This window comes from Poecilia latipinna, unplaced genomic scaffold (genome assembly GCF_001443285.1).
Source record: "Poecilia latipinna isolate Pla-1442-1.1 unplaced genomic scaffold, P_latipinna-1.0 Scaffold1106, whole genome shotgun sequence".
NCBI lineage: Eukaryota > Metazoa > Chordata > Actinopteri > Cyprinodontiformes > Poeciliidae > Poecilia > Poecilia latipinna.
In genome coordinates this window covers 168644-185534 of record NW_015113722.1, presented here as the reverse complement: position 1 = coordinate 185534, position 16891 = coordinate 168644, and the positions used below count along the sequence as shown (strand labels likewise).

The window sequence follows — 16891 nt, the reverse complement described above, 5'->3', positions numbered from 1 at the left end:
ACACACACACACACACACACACACACACACACACACACACACACACAAACACAGTTTATAGTAATTAAAACCACTGCAATGTTGTATATGTGGAATTTGGTGGAATTCTTGTGGGAGCCTGAATATGATTAAGGTTCATGTTTTGTTGAGGGAATGTTGTGTTTGTGCTGAGGCTAAACTATAGCCTATAGGAAAGAGGTCAGCCACATGTTTTAGGCCATATGGGTGACTAAAGGCTGCCTCAGCCCTCCACCATATGCTAGTCTACCCCAGCCACTTCAGCATACCAGTGTGCCAGTCTATGGAGAAGTGCAAACTTCGCTGTCGCTGCTGTCATCACAGCCTCACAGAAAACACACAGATGCGATGACCTCAAAAGATATTTTGACTCTGTAAAGACTCACAACATCAGATTACGCAATCACTTTGAATAGTAAAGGTTTTACATAACAGGGACTGTTTTTTTTAAATTATTATTATTTATTGTGCTGTATTTTTATCAGGCCAGTGATAATTGTGTATTGCAGCATACATACTGGTAAACAATTTTCTAATGTTTACGCTCCTTCTTCACCAGCGTGCTCAGAGAGTTTCTTTCAACAGAAAAAGAAAAAAAACAACAGCCTCATGATGTACATGATCTCTGAAAGACTGGCATTAGCAACATAATGATCTGCCATGGTTTTTTTTAAGAGTCGTCTACTTTCCTAATATTTTTATAGATAGATAGATAGGTCCATGATTACACCCAGATTTCAGGCCTGATCACTAGTTTTTAGCTGTAATAACTGAAGCTGAGTGACCATAGATAATTCCTATCTGGGTCCAGATAACTTTAGTTTGGTTTTTGTTCAGCTGGAGAAACTTAAGGCATATCCACACAATGATTTGGTCTCAGCATCTGTTCAGAGCGTGGCTGGTCTCGGAATCACCTGGTGGCATTATAATGCGGATCTGTGTAACATCAGCATAGTTACTGTAACTAACATTAATACGTGCTTTAATCTGAGCTAGTGGAGCATATAGATATTAACTAGAAAATACGAGGCGCCATTCCATGCTCATATCCCCAGCTGCTGCTGGTCAAGTTCAGGATTCAGAAAAAAAAAATCATTTGGTCATAAAAACAATAGAAATGTTGACTTCATCTTACACTGCTGACCTGGTAATGTTCCCCACAGTCTTCTGACCCTGGTGCTCTTTGACCAATACTGAAACCACGTGTGAGGTAAAACTTCAGGTCTAAAGTTATGGAACAATCTTTGACTGAAAAGTATGATAGTTGACAATGTAGAGTGTTTGAAAACACACATGAAAATTTGTTCAGGCATCTGCTTTGTTTTCTATTGTGCTAGATTAAAAGAGCTTTGAAACTTATATTTTTAAATACATCTTTATTGACTTAAGAGTTTATCAGGAATTTCAAGTGATAATTTACCAAAGTCACATCCTGAATTGACTATTACTAAGTCAAGCAATGGATGCTGTGAATAAATTCTGTCATCCAAACCGCATCATACCAGCATCTTCTATGTGTCTGAGTACTTTGTTCATGTCTATGTTTGGATAGGATGTAATATGCTGTATCGGTTTGCCCATTTCGTAAGTTTTGCCCTCTCTCGGTGAGTCATGCAGCATTTTAGATTATGAAACAGATCGAACACACAGAGCTGGAGGGAGGGGGGAGCGGGGTAGTACTATCTATTTATAGGGAAGAGCTCATATCCAAGTTTTTAATCCAGCTCTTTATGCCCACATGGAACATCGAGGCCAGCGATACACAGTGTGATGTAACAGGTCTGTGCAGTCGAATCGCTCTGGAGCATGTGGTTCTCCTGCTGCATGATTGCTAATCTATCAGTCTGGTATGAACATCTGATCTCTGCAGCGTTTCAGCTGAATGCTAAGCCACATTCATTAAGATGCTCCATGTGTTTCAGGAATTGGATCGGTCTAAAGCTGTCGTGCATTTTTGTTATGCCATTAATGTTTCACATTTAGGTTGGTCCATGAATATTAATAAAGAGGAAACAAAGGGAGACTTGTCTTTTGATTGTGTTTTACTGGTTAATTTATTTGCTTTCTGTCACAATGAAGCCCACACATTTTTCTTTATCCTGTCGCCTTTTTTGCTATAATGTCGTACAAACACACAAAAAAATGACATTTATCTTCTTCAAGATATGGTCAGTAAATAAGGCAACCTAAAAAAAAGAAAGATTAAATAATTTAAGACCATCTCCAGTGTTTATGTAATAAGTGTTCTTTTTTAATGAATGCATGAATAACTCAATTATATAGCCAGCCGTTCTTTTTTCATCCTTCATAAAAACACATAAACTGAATGATTAAAAAGCATAATTAAACTAATAAAAAATTCCAATTCATCTTAATGATCATGCATTAATTTCTGAATTATATAAGTTCAATACTTTTGAAAAACTATTTATAAAAACTAATGTATTCAATAAATATATAACAATCTCACATGAAGCACACAGTTTGCTGATTAATTTGCTGAGATTATATTTCTTTAAAAGCTTTCACATGTATGTATAATAAAACATTTGTCCCAAGGTATTTAATTACTTAAAGATCACCCTTCATTTATTAAACAGTAGTATTGCATAAATTCTTTTTTTTTTTTTTTATTAATCCGATTTGTCTCTCGAATCTATATTTTATTATAATACTTCATATTTAGCATGGAGTGCTTCTTTAAAATAGTATCCATTCATAAAACTCTTTCCACCGTGTAGTTTATGATTCCACTGGCGAGTACAATTCTGAGCCGCTCTTCTCCTTTAAGCTGACGGGATAGTCATGTGATACTGCGTGAATTAAAAAAAAAAAATCCTGTCAGGGAAATGCAGTGATTTGATTGGCTCAAAGCCTGTGAATGGCAAACGTTAATGATTAACATTCTTGTCACAACACTGCAGTTTCATTCAGCATCTGGTATTTCTCGCCAGTCTGCGCCACATGAGGGTGCTCACGTCTCACTGTGCAGTGCACGTCCGGTCCCTCAGTCATTACGGGGCTTTTTAAATGATTTTATGAGGCACACAGTTAACAAAATAAATGCAGAGAAAGGTGACAGCTGTAAAAAGGGACATCTATCCAATCCAATGGAGAGAACACTTTCGAGGTTCGCCTTAGAAGTCAACATATTTAGCGCTATCAGTGACAATAAATAGTTTAAAAAATGGAATACATTCAGTTCAGACTAACTCATTCATCACCTGTTAGTATATGGTAACAAAATCCCACACCAGCCGTTACAGTACTTCATTTGATGCTAGATTCAGTTTTACAGTTTCAGATAGCAGCAAGAAATCATATTGCCAACGAGTGATAAGATTTAAGTCTATTAAGGTAAAGAGCCATGCAGGAGCACCCATACAAGTTGAACCGTTTCATATTTTGTCACATTTCAGTCGGAAACCTCAATTAATTTCATCTTGTAAACCAACACAAAGCAGTGCATAGTTGAGATATGGAAAGATTTTTTTTTTTTTTAAATAGCAATAAACATGTGAGAAGTGTGCCACCATTTGTCCAGCCATCCTTACATTAAGTGAATATGTCTATTTGAGTTTAATTCAGCTTTAGTATAAATGTAGCTAGTCTGTGAAGGTATCAGATGTTTGTTGGAGAATATGGCGTATAAACGTTATAAAACATTATCTACATAACCAAGGTGAATCTATTTTTTATGGTTGTTCAATATTGCATTGAGGACATTGATTAATAAATATCAACTTGTTTTTTTTTTCTTTTCTCTCCTTATACAAGTTTCCATAGCATTTTTGTGTGAGCGTTGGCATCTTACATACTAAACATATACTTAAGATGTGCATCAAAGGAAGCTGGAGTACACTGAACCGGCTAACGTTAGTAGTGGCAAGCAAGGTAGTGAAAGAATCTAAAATGTGCTAGGATGGACCAGTCAAAGTCCAGACTTAAATTCAATTAAGATTCTTACTGTCAAGACTTCAAATTCGATGTTCACAGACAACGTCCATCCAATCTGAAATACTGCAAAATACTGGGAGCTGAAATAGCAACAACAGGTTAGTCTATGAAGTTTTGACTAAAGGGGCTAAATACAAATACACTCCACATTTTTTAGATGTTCCTTTCATTTTGCAAAAACTATAAAACAACTCTTCCCTTCGACTTTACATCTATGCACTGCGATTGGGTCTCTCTTTTATCCCAATAAAATGCCCTGAAGTTTATGGTCGCAACGTGCCAAAATGTGAAAAAAGGTTTAAAGTGTATCGATACTTCAGCAAGGCACTGGAAATAAACTCTCCTTACAAAACATAAACTAAGATGGACACTAAAAAGTACATTCAGAATGGCTGATATTTTACAACAACAAAATTAAGCTGCTGCTAGCTTTTACAAGTGGATGATAACCTACATGCATCTCCTGATCAGACAAACCTCCAGTTTTACATAAAGAAAAAAATTATTTTGGGTTCGAAACATCTTGCTTAAGTCACTAAAGCTTCACCGTAGCAAATAAAGACAGACAGAAAAAGGCAAACATTTGTTCGTAGCTATATCTACGCACAGTGCTTTGTTGTCACCATAACCACTTTAGATACTAGAACACTAGCTCGACATTTTTCTTGATTTGTGCCTTATGTCACTGTCTGCGAGTTTTCTTCTTAATCTCACGCCTGACTAATCTAAAAGGAAACAATTTAAATAAAAAAAACACAAGTAATATCAGAAGCACAAATCTATCCGTGTATCAAGAATATAGTCAAACTAGACACAACAGCTATCATGCCACGTCGTTTTTGTTATGTGTTTGAATACAGCTTACACTCCCATATAATTTGATTGTCTCTAAACTAAACGTCATAGAGAGAGAGGCACCAGACTGTAATGAAGGACATTAAACTAAAGGAGTACACAAATAAAGATGTATCTCTATATATAGATATATAAATATAAACTCTAGGATATTTCAAGAACTATGGAGTTGGTCAGTGATTGATCGATGCAAGCAAATATATAAAAACAGCAGTCCTGGAACAAGGGGCTTGTTCTGGTCCAGAACCAGCTTTGTCCTCCCAGCTGGCAGGAGAAGCCAAATCTACACTAGCTTAGCCCCTAAATGCATCCCTACCAGTCTATAAAATGCGCATAAAATAGAGAAGGCACAGAAACACAAACCCCTCCGTGGAGCAAGGTGGACAGACAGCAGCAGCATTTTTTTTTTTTTTTTTTTTTTTTTAGTAGGAGGGAATCAGAGGTGCAGACTGATTGAAGCCGCCGCTCTGCAGATGTGTTGCCTGCAACTTGCAGTTCCAGTCTGTAGAGATCTACAAATGTCGGCATCTCATTTTCAGCTAGCGTTTTGGATCTTTACAAAAATGCAATTGAGTTTTATTCTTTTTTTTTTTTTTATCTTTCTACTTATGGTCTCTTTGCCAGTCAATACAGTCAGCACCACATTCAGCAGATCCTAACCCAACAAAACTGGTTCAGTGGTCCTGAATCCACATCTGTAAACGAAACAGGCTGTGTGTTTGTGATCCAGTGCGTAACTACCCTTAATACAGCAAATCAATGCTGCTTTCCATCATTTTGTCAGAGAGATCAAAAATGATGACCACTTTATGCTACAAGTGCAAGATTATTACGTTTCATATTTATTTCATCACTCCTGCCTTTTCCTGTGTAGTCTGATTTGCTGTCTTCGACAGGATGAGTCCTGTCTTTTCACCAGATGGCTTGACCAAAGTGCTATTTTTTGCCACTGCTTCTTCTAGACTTTTCACTTGTTTGGCCGGTCCTTTGTCCTTGCTGGAGCTATGTGGATGGACAGGCGTCGCTTTCACAGCACTGTGAGCTTTACCCTGGGTCAACCGGGGGTCCTCTCCAATGTTGACAGTCAGGTTGGTGTAGAGCGGCTCCAGCTCCTTGGAAAGCAGCTCGTAAGTCAAAGAGTTGAGGCCGTCAGAGTGCCAGTTGAGTCTGGTCTTTTTCAGGAGGTCAAATCTAGAATGACACACAGCACCTCGGGTTTTTGCACTCTGTGGTTTCTGACTCTAGTTTTAAGAACTCTTCCTGGCATTCACGTTCATGTTTTCTTTAGCTAGACTTCCTCCTTTTTTTGTTGTTTGAAATTTCATACTTCATACGTTTTCTGTTTTGACTGTTATAAAATGTAATCCTAACCCTGAACTTTGTTTGTTGCTTTTAAAAATACGCATAATGATCTGTTTAGCATTTTCAGCAACCACACTGTTTCCTCTCAGCCCACAATTTGTGTTTTCTCGGTCCAGTCAATATTCCAAAATGTAACACTCACAAAAAGTCATGGTTCTGAAATGATTACTGACAAAGTTTTTACTGCAGATCTGTCACACAATATATATTTTTTTGTAAAAAAATATCTTTTTAACTTGTCCTTTTCTCCAAAAAGGTCACTAAGCTTTGATGAGGATTTTTAATTGTGATTCAAATGAAATTATTGTGGCTACAATTATCATTTCGGTCTGTGGCTCTACTGCAATGTATTTCATCAGAATGTGTCAGCATTAAAGACAGTTTATTATTTCCATTTATATTAAATAAACAACAATTGCATTTATTATCACCTTCTTTGAAAATAAGATCCAATGTGTATAAACAGTGTGTATAAATTGTGTGCCAGTTTTATCTATTAAGTACCTGCGTGGATTTTGCTCATTGCCTTTGTCTCCTTTATGCTTGATCATCTTGTAATGGCCAATGGCCACTGGAGGGCGCACAATCTTCATACCAGACAACCGCACTCTGGATTGGGAGCAAGTAACAGGAGTCAACAGTGACAACAGATTCAAGAGTCATAAAATTGACAGAAAAAAAAAAAACATTACAGCATAACTAATGTCTAAGAAAGAAACAGAACAAATAAATGCATATTGTAAACTCTAAATGACCCCAAGCATATCTAGTCCATGCAAACATACCCACTGAGATCACTCCAAGTGACACAAAGAAAAGTGGCAGCAATGGAAAGACATGAGGATGAAAAATGATGTCAGTACACACAAGTAAAAGCAAAAATATGCAGCAGTGAAATAAATGGTAAAAGTGAAAAAAAAATATGAATGAGTAGAGCAAAGCAAAAATGAAATGCAAAACAAGGAGAGAAATGCTTATGAATTCTCTATCCTTAGCCTGAACTCACAACTCCTATGCAAGCATGCTCTGTTTGCCTCTACAGTGAGCTTCACCTGGCAGCGATGTCATCATCCTCTCCCCCCCAGCCCCAGTACTGGTTTGGGAAGCCATTCATCTTCATATACTGATCTGGGGTCACCGCAGACACACCACCGAAGTACTGTGGGTACGGCAGCCTAAGAGGGTCACATACCACTGAGTCATTGCAATGCAACAACAATCAAATTCCACAAGCACAATTCACTGTGCTCTTCTACCTGTATCTGAACTTGTCCATGGCCACAGACAGGTGTGTGGGAAACTGCTTGTGGCAGGTGTAAGTGTTATGGTCGTTCTCTGGCAGCAGGTCGACATCGTGAAGGAAAATGCAGCTCCAGTCTTCATCTTTGAGAGCCTCCCGCACCCCTACGTTCAGCAGCTTGGCTCGGTTAAAGGTGCTGTTCCCCCACTGAAGCCAAAAACAAAATCAGAGTGAAATCTTAAAATTGAAGGAACAATTAATAATACTAATAAGAAGAAGAACTTTCTTTCAGCATGTTTAGGAACTCTTGATATGATATGCTTTGTTGTGTTATGAATATTCATGACACAGTGGCTCATTTCTCTTAACTAATCTTTATAATGGGTAAGAGGCAAATGTTGACCATCGTAATTGGTCAGGAAATGGCCAGTTAATCAGGAAATGGCTAAAATTACTGATCTCAGCCACAGAAGGCATCGAAGTGTATCAAAGATGACAATGGCAGAACAAAAGGTTCAATGAGGCGCATCTTGAGTCTTCATAACAACCTTAAAAGCTGCAGTAAACAACTTTTGAAAAAAATATGTTTGTTCTCTTACATACTTGTTAATCCGTTACTATATACTGACAGTATAATATGAGATGGATAATCTGCAGGAAAAAAATCGGGTTCCTCTGCCTTCCCCCTGCGGTCCTGCTGCCATCTGCAGAAATGAACCGCTATTGGTTAGAAATAATCAATAATTAGAGCCAGAAGGAGGGTCTTAGCACTGTCAATCATACTCATGTACACATTGCACAGCTCATGCAGAGCCTGCTGTGAATGTACAGGCTAGTAAGCATGGCTACCAATGATGGTGGATAAACAGTTTCCTGCAATGTTAGCTTGTTTCTCTGCCATTAGCACAGCTGCAGCAAGCGCCATTATTTTATTTTGCCATTATATTGTAGAAATGATGGCAGTTTTAATTGGACTTGAAAGAGACTTTTTGTATTTATCTTTTTCTCAAAAAAGTCAAACTTTGCTGTTGATTTGAATGATTTGCATTGTGCATCTTTCATGCATGTTGGTTTTCCTCAAGGGGAGAGAAAATGTAAACGTTCCACAGCTACACACATATTACAAAAACAGCTGAAAACACGTCACTTGACCTGCTGTACAATGTAGATGCTGTAGTGTATCTGCTGTCTTTGCAGGAAAGGGTGCAGGTGGTACAGAAGAGAACGTAGGTGGCTTATGCGATTTCGGAACGGCACCACTATTGCTGTGTGGTGGTGCGGTTCGCAGTCCGGAGGCCGGTACCGTCCACCAGGCAACACTAAAGGGTTCCTCTGTCGGATGTCCTCCAGAGACAGAGGGGAGGAAAGATGGACAGACACTGGTCCAACTGGGGAACAGAAAAAAGGGGGGAAAAAAAATAAGTAACATCTTTCACTACGTCACAGTTTACTATGCCTACCAGATTATATTCAACACTTCTCTCTCTCACCCAACAGGGGGGAAGGAATCGGGCAGTCTTTCAGCGGTTGTCCTGAAGCAGGAAGCCCAGTGCCAGAGTTCCGAGGAGGGGGCGGTGGTACCCCAAGGAGACTGAGGTTGGTGTATACGTCATGAGGTCGAGAATAATCAAATTCTGGTTCTGTGGTGTGCACCAGAACAGACACCAGGCCTCTAAAGCCCCCGAGGGAGAAATAGAGCACAAATGCAAACTGAAAGCCTACCAGCAAGGCTAGTGTGCACGGTGAGTCCAGAGAGCGCCCAAAGCAAGCCATCACAAAGAAGAAGACTTTGCAGAGAAGTTCCAGATTGAGGAGGTAGATGTTATGGCGAGAGGAGAGACCGAGGGAAAGGCAAAAAGCAGCTGGATGAAGAGGGTGGAGGGGGCTGTATGAAATGAGTGAGGAGAGACAGAAGGAGAGGAAGGGACGAAGGCAGTCCAGATTTCAAATGATGTCTTTGTGCAGGAAGCAGGCATCAATCAGGTGGAAGGGGTAGAAGTAGAGGTGAAGCTCTGCCAGCACTGCCATCACCTTCTGGCTACAGATAACACTGTGAGGAAGTAAAAAAAGACTATCAGATATTATGGATTGGTCTATTTTGTAAATTACATTTTCAAACTTCTCAATGCTCTCTATATATTAAGCATATCTAGCTACATCTGGTACCAAAGGCAGAGAGGGATCAGGTGGATGTAAACATTAAGACGTCTGTGATCACTCGGTACAAGCTGTAGCATTGCTACTTGAAGCCTATCCAAAAATGGTAGCACTTTTTGTTAATACTGTCGTGACATCCTTGTTAGTATGGAGGTTAAAAATCCATAATCACCAGCCCTACAACAAGATATCCCTCCTTGACACTATAGAAACTGGCTGTAGGGAAATTAGACCTGGAGACTGTCAGACACTTGATGCAGTTTTATCTCCAGTGGATTGCTATTCTGATGATATCAGGTATTATACCTGTGGCTTACCTAACCCTTAAAAACAAACCCAGAGATCAGAGTAATGCATTTTCCCATCCCTCTGCACTTTTATTGTTGTTTTTAAGTGTGCATTTGGAATACTCATACTCCTCAAATATATTAGTCAATGTCAGAAGTTCTGTCATTTCCTGTTTTTCACTATTGTATCTTTTGCTGTGTTGTAATTACACTAGAAAATCGATGCTGGAGTTGTAAGATCTGAACTGGATGTAAAGCATCAACAAATCAGAGCGACTATATGACGTAGTGGCCTGTCGGTGGAGCCCTGAAAAGACTGAAGTATTAGTGAAAATGAGTACGGCTGAATCAAAAGGCCTTGATTCAGAAAAATGATCGTTTTTATTAATTCATTAAACTTTTGTTTTAATCCTGTTTTCTGTGGTGTGAATGTGCCGCTGTTGGGTCCTTTTTTTAATCGGTGTAGACACCAGTTAGGGTGAGCAGCAGGTTGTCAAATTGGGCTTGGGTGAGACGAAGATAGCACCGATATCGACCCTAGTCGCTGCCCGGCTAGTTTGTGAGTTTGTGAAACTCACCAAACTCACAACACTTATTAATTATCTAGTGATTTCAAACAATGCTTTCAGTAAGTAAAGCAAAGACACTCTCTCGATATTCCAACACGAGTTATTGGACACGTTTTTGACTCGTGAAAAACGTTTGGTCTGAATGTAGCATTACATGTCCATCAGCTGTGCATTTCCCCTACTCTCTCTAATGGCTTATATGCAGTCCGTAAACAAGCTCAATTCAAACACAAAGTTTACCACTTTAAAACCTCTGAAGCTGCTATTTAAAGCATGTAGTGGTTTCTCTATAACTTCAACAAGAATATTTTAAAACAAAAGTCAAAGGAAAAATGTTTTTCAGGAATTGGTGTTTTTCATCTTCTGCTTCGGTGACTTGTGTTTTTGCAGGTGTGCTGCTGTGTCAAGAGTTTAACTAAAGTATTTGCAATTGCTCGTTAGAATTTGTCAAATTTCTGTAGCTAGTATTTCAAAACAGCTCAAAGTTCAACGTTGGAAATATGTCAATATGGTGTCCTTCCCTGTTGTAATTCAACAAATTAAAAGTGTCAAATTTATTATAAAAACACTTTCTTGGTTTCATATAGCAAACTTGTTTTGAAAGAAGAAAAATCACAGCTCAAAAAGGAGCTCTTGCTAACTTTCAGGGTTTTTAGGCACCTTAAAAAAAAAAAAAAAAAAAGAAGTGGAAAACAACCTGACAGGACCGTATTAACTTCAAAGGTAGCTGCCAAATAATTCTACGTCAGTGCTGCTCAGTAGTCTTCACTCAGTGTTACTATGTTGGCCACACTTTACCCTATCCAGCAGAAATAGGCCCAATTTTTCCTGCAAGGTCTTTTTTTTGTCAGGTCTGTGTGACAGATGCAAACTCTTCAGCTGGCAGCAAACGCTGTGAGCTCGTCCAACTGCAGAGTCTGGATCAACTGTCCAGAAACCGTTCCAAGTAGCTGGTTTACTTTAGAAAGACTCAAAAACCCTCTGATGCCCTCAAGATGCAAACAAGACACTGCCCTAGGCCAAGAACAATTTAATGTCTGACGAAGGTTCTATAAATCAGAGAAATGTCAGAAGGATGAGTCTAAATGTGATATTTCAATAAAAGGCTTATGTTTGTGTACACTGTCAGGGAGATTAAGGCGTGTTTCAACAATGACTCATAAAGCACAGAGGATAAGAAAAAGTCAGAGTACCTTTTCAGGACACCGTCAAAATTATTGGGAGAAACGAGTGGAAAATATTGCCCACGAACTGTGAAACCAGCAGTGCTGTCAATGAACAACAACCCAAATCATAAATATGAAGCTTGAAACCTGCTGATTCTTCATCTTCCCAGACAATCCATGTTGTCTCAGATGAGTGATTCATTGATTTCGGGCTCTGTTTCAGCTAGCATTGTGTTGTTTTCATTTCCCTTCTTTTTTTCTTTTTTTTGTGGAAACACTTTCAATTTAGAAGCCTCTTTAACATTGAGAGCTGATTCTCAACCAGTTCAGAAACAGGAAATTACAGGACTAGCTGTGTTTTCAGCAATGGATCCAGTATTGGTAACTATCGGTAACCAGAAAGTGCAGAAGAAAGTGAACCTTGTCTGCACCACATCAGCTGGTTGCAGTGAAGTCTTTCTGGTTGCCCTGTCTTCAGTGAAACAATGGTTCATAACATACTAAAGTTTGATGTGCGTGCATGCATAGATCCTCGTGACAGAGGACGTTTTGGGATTGACTTCACTCATAAGAAAGACGGGTGACAAAGATGACTGAGAGTAAGACAGCAGCAGTGAGCTGTCTGTGTTTTTTAATCTGTACGGTGTTCTGTCTGGGTTAATTATGAGTGAACCTTCAAATAACATGATGGTAACAGGAAGTCTATTGTCAAAACATGCTTTCCCCTTACTGTTCTCTAATTTTAATATTAATTCACTGACCTTCTGCACAGTGCTTCACGCAGCAAGGACAGCATGGTGCATTAAAGTGTGCAGTGTACATTACTTTAGCTAAACTGAAATAAATCAACAATAATATCACATTCGAAATCATTAACCACCCATCTCATTCAACACATGCTACAGAGCATCTTTACCATTGTTTTGTTGCTGTATATTTGTTTTAATAAACACACTGACCAAAACGCCAATCACCTCTAAACAACAAAATCAAATTATTAGAAATTTTAACACAGTCTTGATTAATAGCTGAAGTGCAAATGTGAGAAATTGTGAGCATCTTCAATAGCAGCATATCTTAAAATGACTCTTGTAACTAATAAAATGGTCACACTGATTGTCCAGTACCATGGACAGCTGCAACCAGGAAATTAGGTTCAAATTAGACTGGAATACTGCTGATGATCACAGTGGGCAGTAAAACTTAGGCCCACATACTCTGTGAGAGCATTTAAAGACATTTTGAAGTCCAATTTACAAAGGACAACAGTATATTGTGCTTAACATAAGAACCAATTCAGCTCCTAACATGGAATATCCAGCCAGTCATGGATATTATTTAGGTAGCTTTGATTAAGAACAAATCTGTTTCACTACGTTGCTGTTTCAGAAGACCATCTTCAAAATTCATTTGCTCAAAGTTACCAATATCAATCAAATTGTAGATAGATAGATAGATAGATAGATAGATAGATAGATAGATAGATAGATAGATAGATAGATAGATAGATAGATAGATAGTCAGTCATCTAATGAGAGGAGGCCTTAGAGGTTTGTTAGAGAACTTCAGAGAAGACCAAGGATTAAAGCAGATTGGACAAAAGTTTTGCTAAAGTAGGATTAGGTAGTAAAACAATATCCCAAGTCTTGACCATCTCACAGAGTATCATTCAAACAATCATCAAGGGCAAAAGTAGCACTAATTAGAGATATTGATAAGAGACTCATAAATTGGTAGAAGCCACAGAAACCCTTAGTTAGTTGGAAGAATTTCTAGAGAGGCTATATTAATCATGCGCTCCATAAATCAACCCTTTAAAGATGACTGGCAATAAGAACGTCTCATTCGCAGTTTGCGTTTAATCATGCAGGGTGTACAGTAAACATATAGAAGAAGGTGATCTGGCCAAAGGTGACTAAAGCTAAACAGTTTTAGTCCTTTTCTTCAGAGAGGAAAGGGAAGTTGCTCAGCGATAAGAAAGGAAACCTGTTTAGACGGTGCAAAAGTCTATGCCAGAGATTTACCTCCCAGCAGAAATGACTATAAACAGCCTCAATTTACGATACGTTGTTTTAATTAAACAGCTTAGGTCGAAGCATATTCATGCGTGTGTGTGACCCAAACAACTTCCAGATTATTTGTAAATAAATAAATGAAATTAAAACGCATAATTTCCCTTCCACCTCCCAAACATGCTCCACTTTTTAGGTTGTAAATAATGCTGAACATGCTGAACTTGTGGTAATCAGTAGGTATGAATACTTTTGGAGTAAGATACAGGTGGTGCGGCAGCTCTTTTCTGCCAGTGTGAAGTCAGCTAAAATAAGCTGGCCGATGACAAGCAGCTACAAATGAAAGCCATATTTGCTTCTTTATATAGAAAGGATTATTTTCAGCTGAAACATTTCCATGGCGTGTGTGTCCAGTTGATGGGTGCAAATCAACCAAACATGTTTTTGCTCCCTGTTAGTGCAGACAATAACATGCTATATCGTAGCTTGTTAAACTGGGTTTACATTGAAATCATTTCAGGATTCTTGCAAGTAAAATGGACATATAAGGCATCCAGGTGATCACCCCACTTCCATCCATCGCTTGGCCTTTGTGGACATTCGTATGTGCCTTACTTAATAAACCTGTGAAAACAAACTACGCCAGTGGGGATCATTCTCAATCAGCAGCCCCATATTAGGTCAACAGTAGTAAACAATGACCCTCCCTGAAATTACTAGTTACACCGTTCCAGGCTTCATCCATGTTCCGCAGCTCCAGCGGACTCACCAGTACATCGCTGCGACATGTCAAATCCAGCCCCCGGCTTCCTCCGACTGTCCGCAGGCCGCCGCCATCGAGCACGCTGCCAGATGCCGATGTTATGCTCACAAGCGCTGCAGCCTTGTCTTCCCCCTTGTCTCCCCACCGAGGCGAAATCTCCCCGTTTGCTGTTCAGAGGCCGCTGAAGACGCTTTCATTCGCAAGGGCATCACCGCACATCCGTCCACTTGTCAGTGCAGGCGAGCGCCCCTCTCCTCTGCCTCAGCTGAACGCGTCTGATGGAGCTCAGGCGCACCACGGTGACGCACTGAGCGCCACATTTAAATGTGAAAGGGATTTCGCTCTGACGCTTCAATGAGATAGATAGATAGATAGATAGATAGATAGATAGATAGATAGATAGATAGATAGATAGATAGATAGATAGATAGATAGATAGATAGATAGATAGATCTAAAAAGATTAAAATGATCTTGAGCTCACTTATTTTCAATGATTTTCTGTTCCATAAAGACTGGATTAGTGCATTGGACATATATTACTTGTCATGTTAAGAAATTGTGTCTGATGTTTGGATCCCTGCAGCTCCTCCAGAGTTACCATGGACCTCTTGGCTGATTTGAGTGTTGGTACTGTGATAATTTGTGGGTGAATGAAGGACCAAAGTGCAAGCCAGAGTCTGGGTGAGTATGATGAAAACTTTTTTCTTTAATAAAGAGTCCAAAAAAACAAAAACAAACTTAAAACAAAAAAAAAAAAAAAACAGGGAGGCAGAGCAGAACAAAAATTCCTGGAACCAGGAACAAAAAGCCAGCAGACAGAAACGGGCAGGACTAAATGGGAGAAACCAGCGAAAAGGAACGAGAGAGAGGTGATTAGATACTGGGAGTGTGAATACTGGAGCAATGTTTCCAGACTAACTGAGTAACAAATTGCATGTCTGAGGGAACACAGAAAATGGGACAGGGGTCGAGGGAGAGTACACAACTGGAAGTACGAAAAAGGATCTAAGAGTACTATATGAGTAGACACAGGGAATAAATAAACATAATAAACTAGAATCACTTTTTATGTCAACTAAAGTGACATAAAAACAAGGCTGATCTACTCAAAATAAGAAATAAAAAACATTATAAACAAACCCCGAAACAACTAAACAACCCAGGACCCTGACAGATACAGCTCTGATCTGTCAGCGTAGGTTGATGTTTATGTCCTTCTAGGCTTTGTGGTTGTGCTGCAATATTGGATTATAGACAGTGAAATCATCAAAACTGTGGAAAATGCTTCAAATTCCCGTATACTCGTGGTACTGTTCACTCATCAATGTTCTCTCACAAACCTCTGAGGCCTTCACATAACAGGTTGATTCTAATTAGGTGACTTCTGAGAACATGGTTGCATGATATTTTATTTCAGATTTTATAGTAAAGAGGGGCAATCAACAATCTATAAAGTAAACCTTTTTTTGTTAATTTTATTCTTCAAGTTCACAATTGTGTACGGTGGTGTGGCGAGAACGTTCAAAAAGCATTCAGCCCCCCTTTCAGTCAAGACTGTGTCCAATGAATATCTGGGGACCATAAAATGCAGCTATAAAACACATCAGTGTTCAAATGTGGAGCATTTTTCTTAATATTTATTTATTAACTTTGCAAGGTTTGATTTCATTCATGTTGTATTTTCCATATCTTTTTTTTATTTTCTTCTTTATTCCAGACACACCATTCAACCCAGGGCCACCAGTTTGTTGGGGGGTTTTCTCGCTGAATGCAGCAGGCTAAAAATGTCTTTATTCACATGCAGCAGTAGGTTGTCAGATTACAGAATAGAGACAAGACATAATACTTATAGCTAAAGTAGTTGCACATAGGGGTACCATTGTAAACATGCTATCTCACCGCCCACCTCCCCCTAAAACCCTCCGCCCGCTGCCCCAACTCCTGACTCCTCCATACTGTACCCTGAAGCAAATAAAGCATATAAGGAAATCTGTGCAAAACAATGCTTTATCACTACTACTGTTTCTTGCACTTTGTGAACACACTACCTTCATTGTCTTAAAGCAAGCGGGTGTACTTATTGAGTGTGGGATAGACCCTGACTATATTTAATAAAAGGCACAGAATGAACTCAGTAAGAAATCTGTATAAAATATTTCAGTAAGGTGCATTAAAAGGATTTCCCTTCTAATTATATATATATATATATATATATATATAATCTCTGGTTCTTGGAGATGGAGTAAAACTACTCTGACTTTCTAACTTCATATGTCAGAATCACAGAGTTCATGACCAAAATACATTAAATCAGTGAATTAACTAAAATTGGGATAAACTTTGCTTTGGTTGTTTGTTTGTTTTTCTAACAAATCAGCACACAGAGGACATAGAGCACCTTTATATATATATATATATATATATATATATATATATATATATATATATATATATATATACACTTTTTATTTTTGTTTTATATATATTTTTTAAAAAAAAAAAC

At 38.7% G+C, this 16891-nt stretch overlaps 1 protein-coding gene across 1 annotated transcript; it reads right to left on the bottom strand.

Annotated features, from left to right (window-relative positions):
• Nucleotides 1–2635: 2635 nt before the first annotated feature.
• On the bottom strand, nucleotides 2636–14674 carry b4galt3 (UDP-Gal:betaGlcNAc beta 1,4- galactosyltransferase, polypeptide 3). Its single transcript, XM_015052379.1, has 7 exons — nucleotides 14393–14674; nucleotides 8923–9482; nucleotides 8585–8820; nucleotides 7449–7639; nucleotides 7245–7367; nucleotides 6697–6801; nucleotides 2636–6021 (listed from the first exon to the last, which is right to left on the bottom strand). The coding sequence occupies exons 2-7, from the start codon at nucleotides 9203–9205 to the stop codon at nucleotides 5673–5675; spliced, it is 1287 nt and encodes a 428-aa protein (XP_014907865.1). The 5' UTR covers nucleotides 9206–9482; nucleotides 14393–14674; the 3' UTR covers nucleotides 2636–5672.
• Between the last annotated feature and the right edge of the window lie 2217 nt (nucleotides 14675–16891).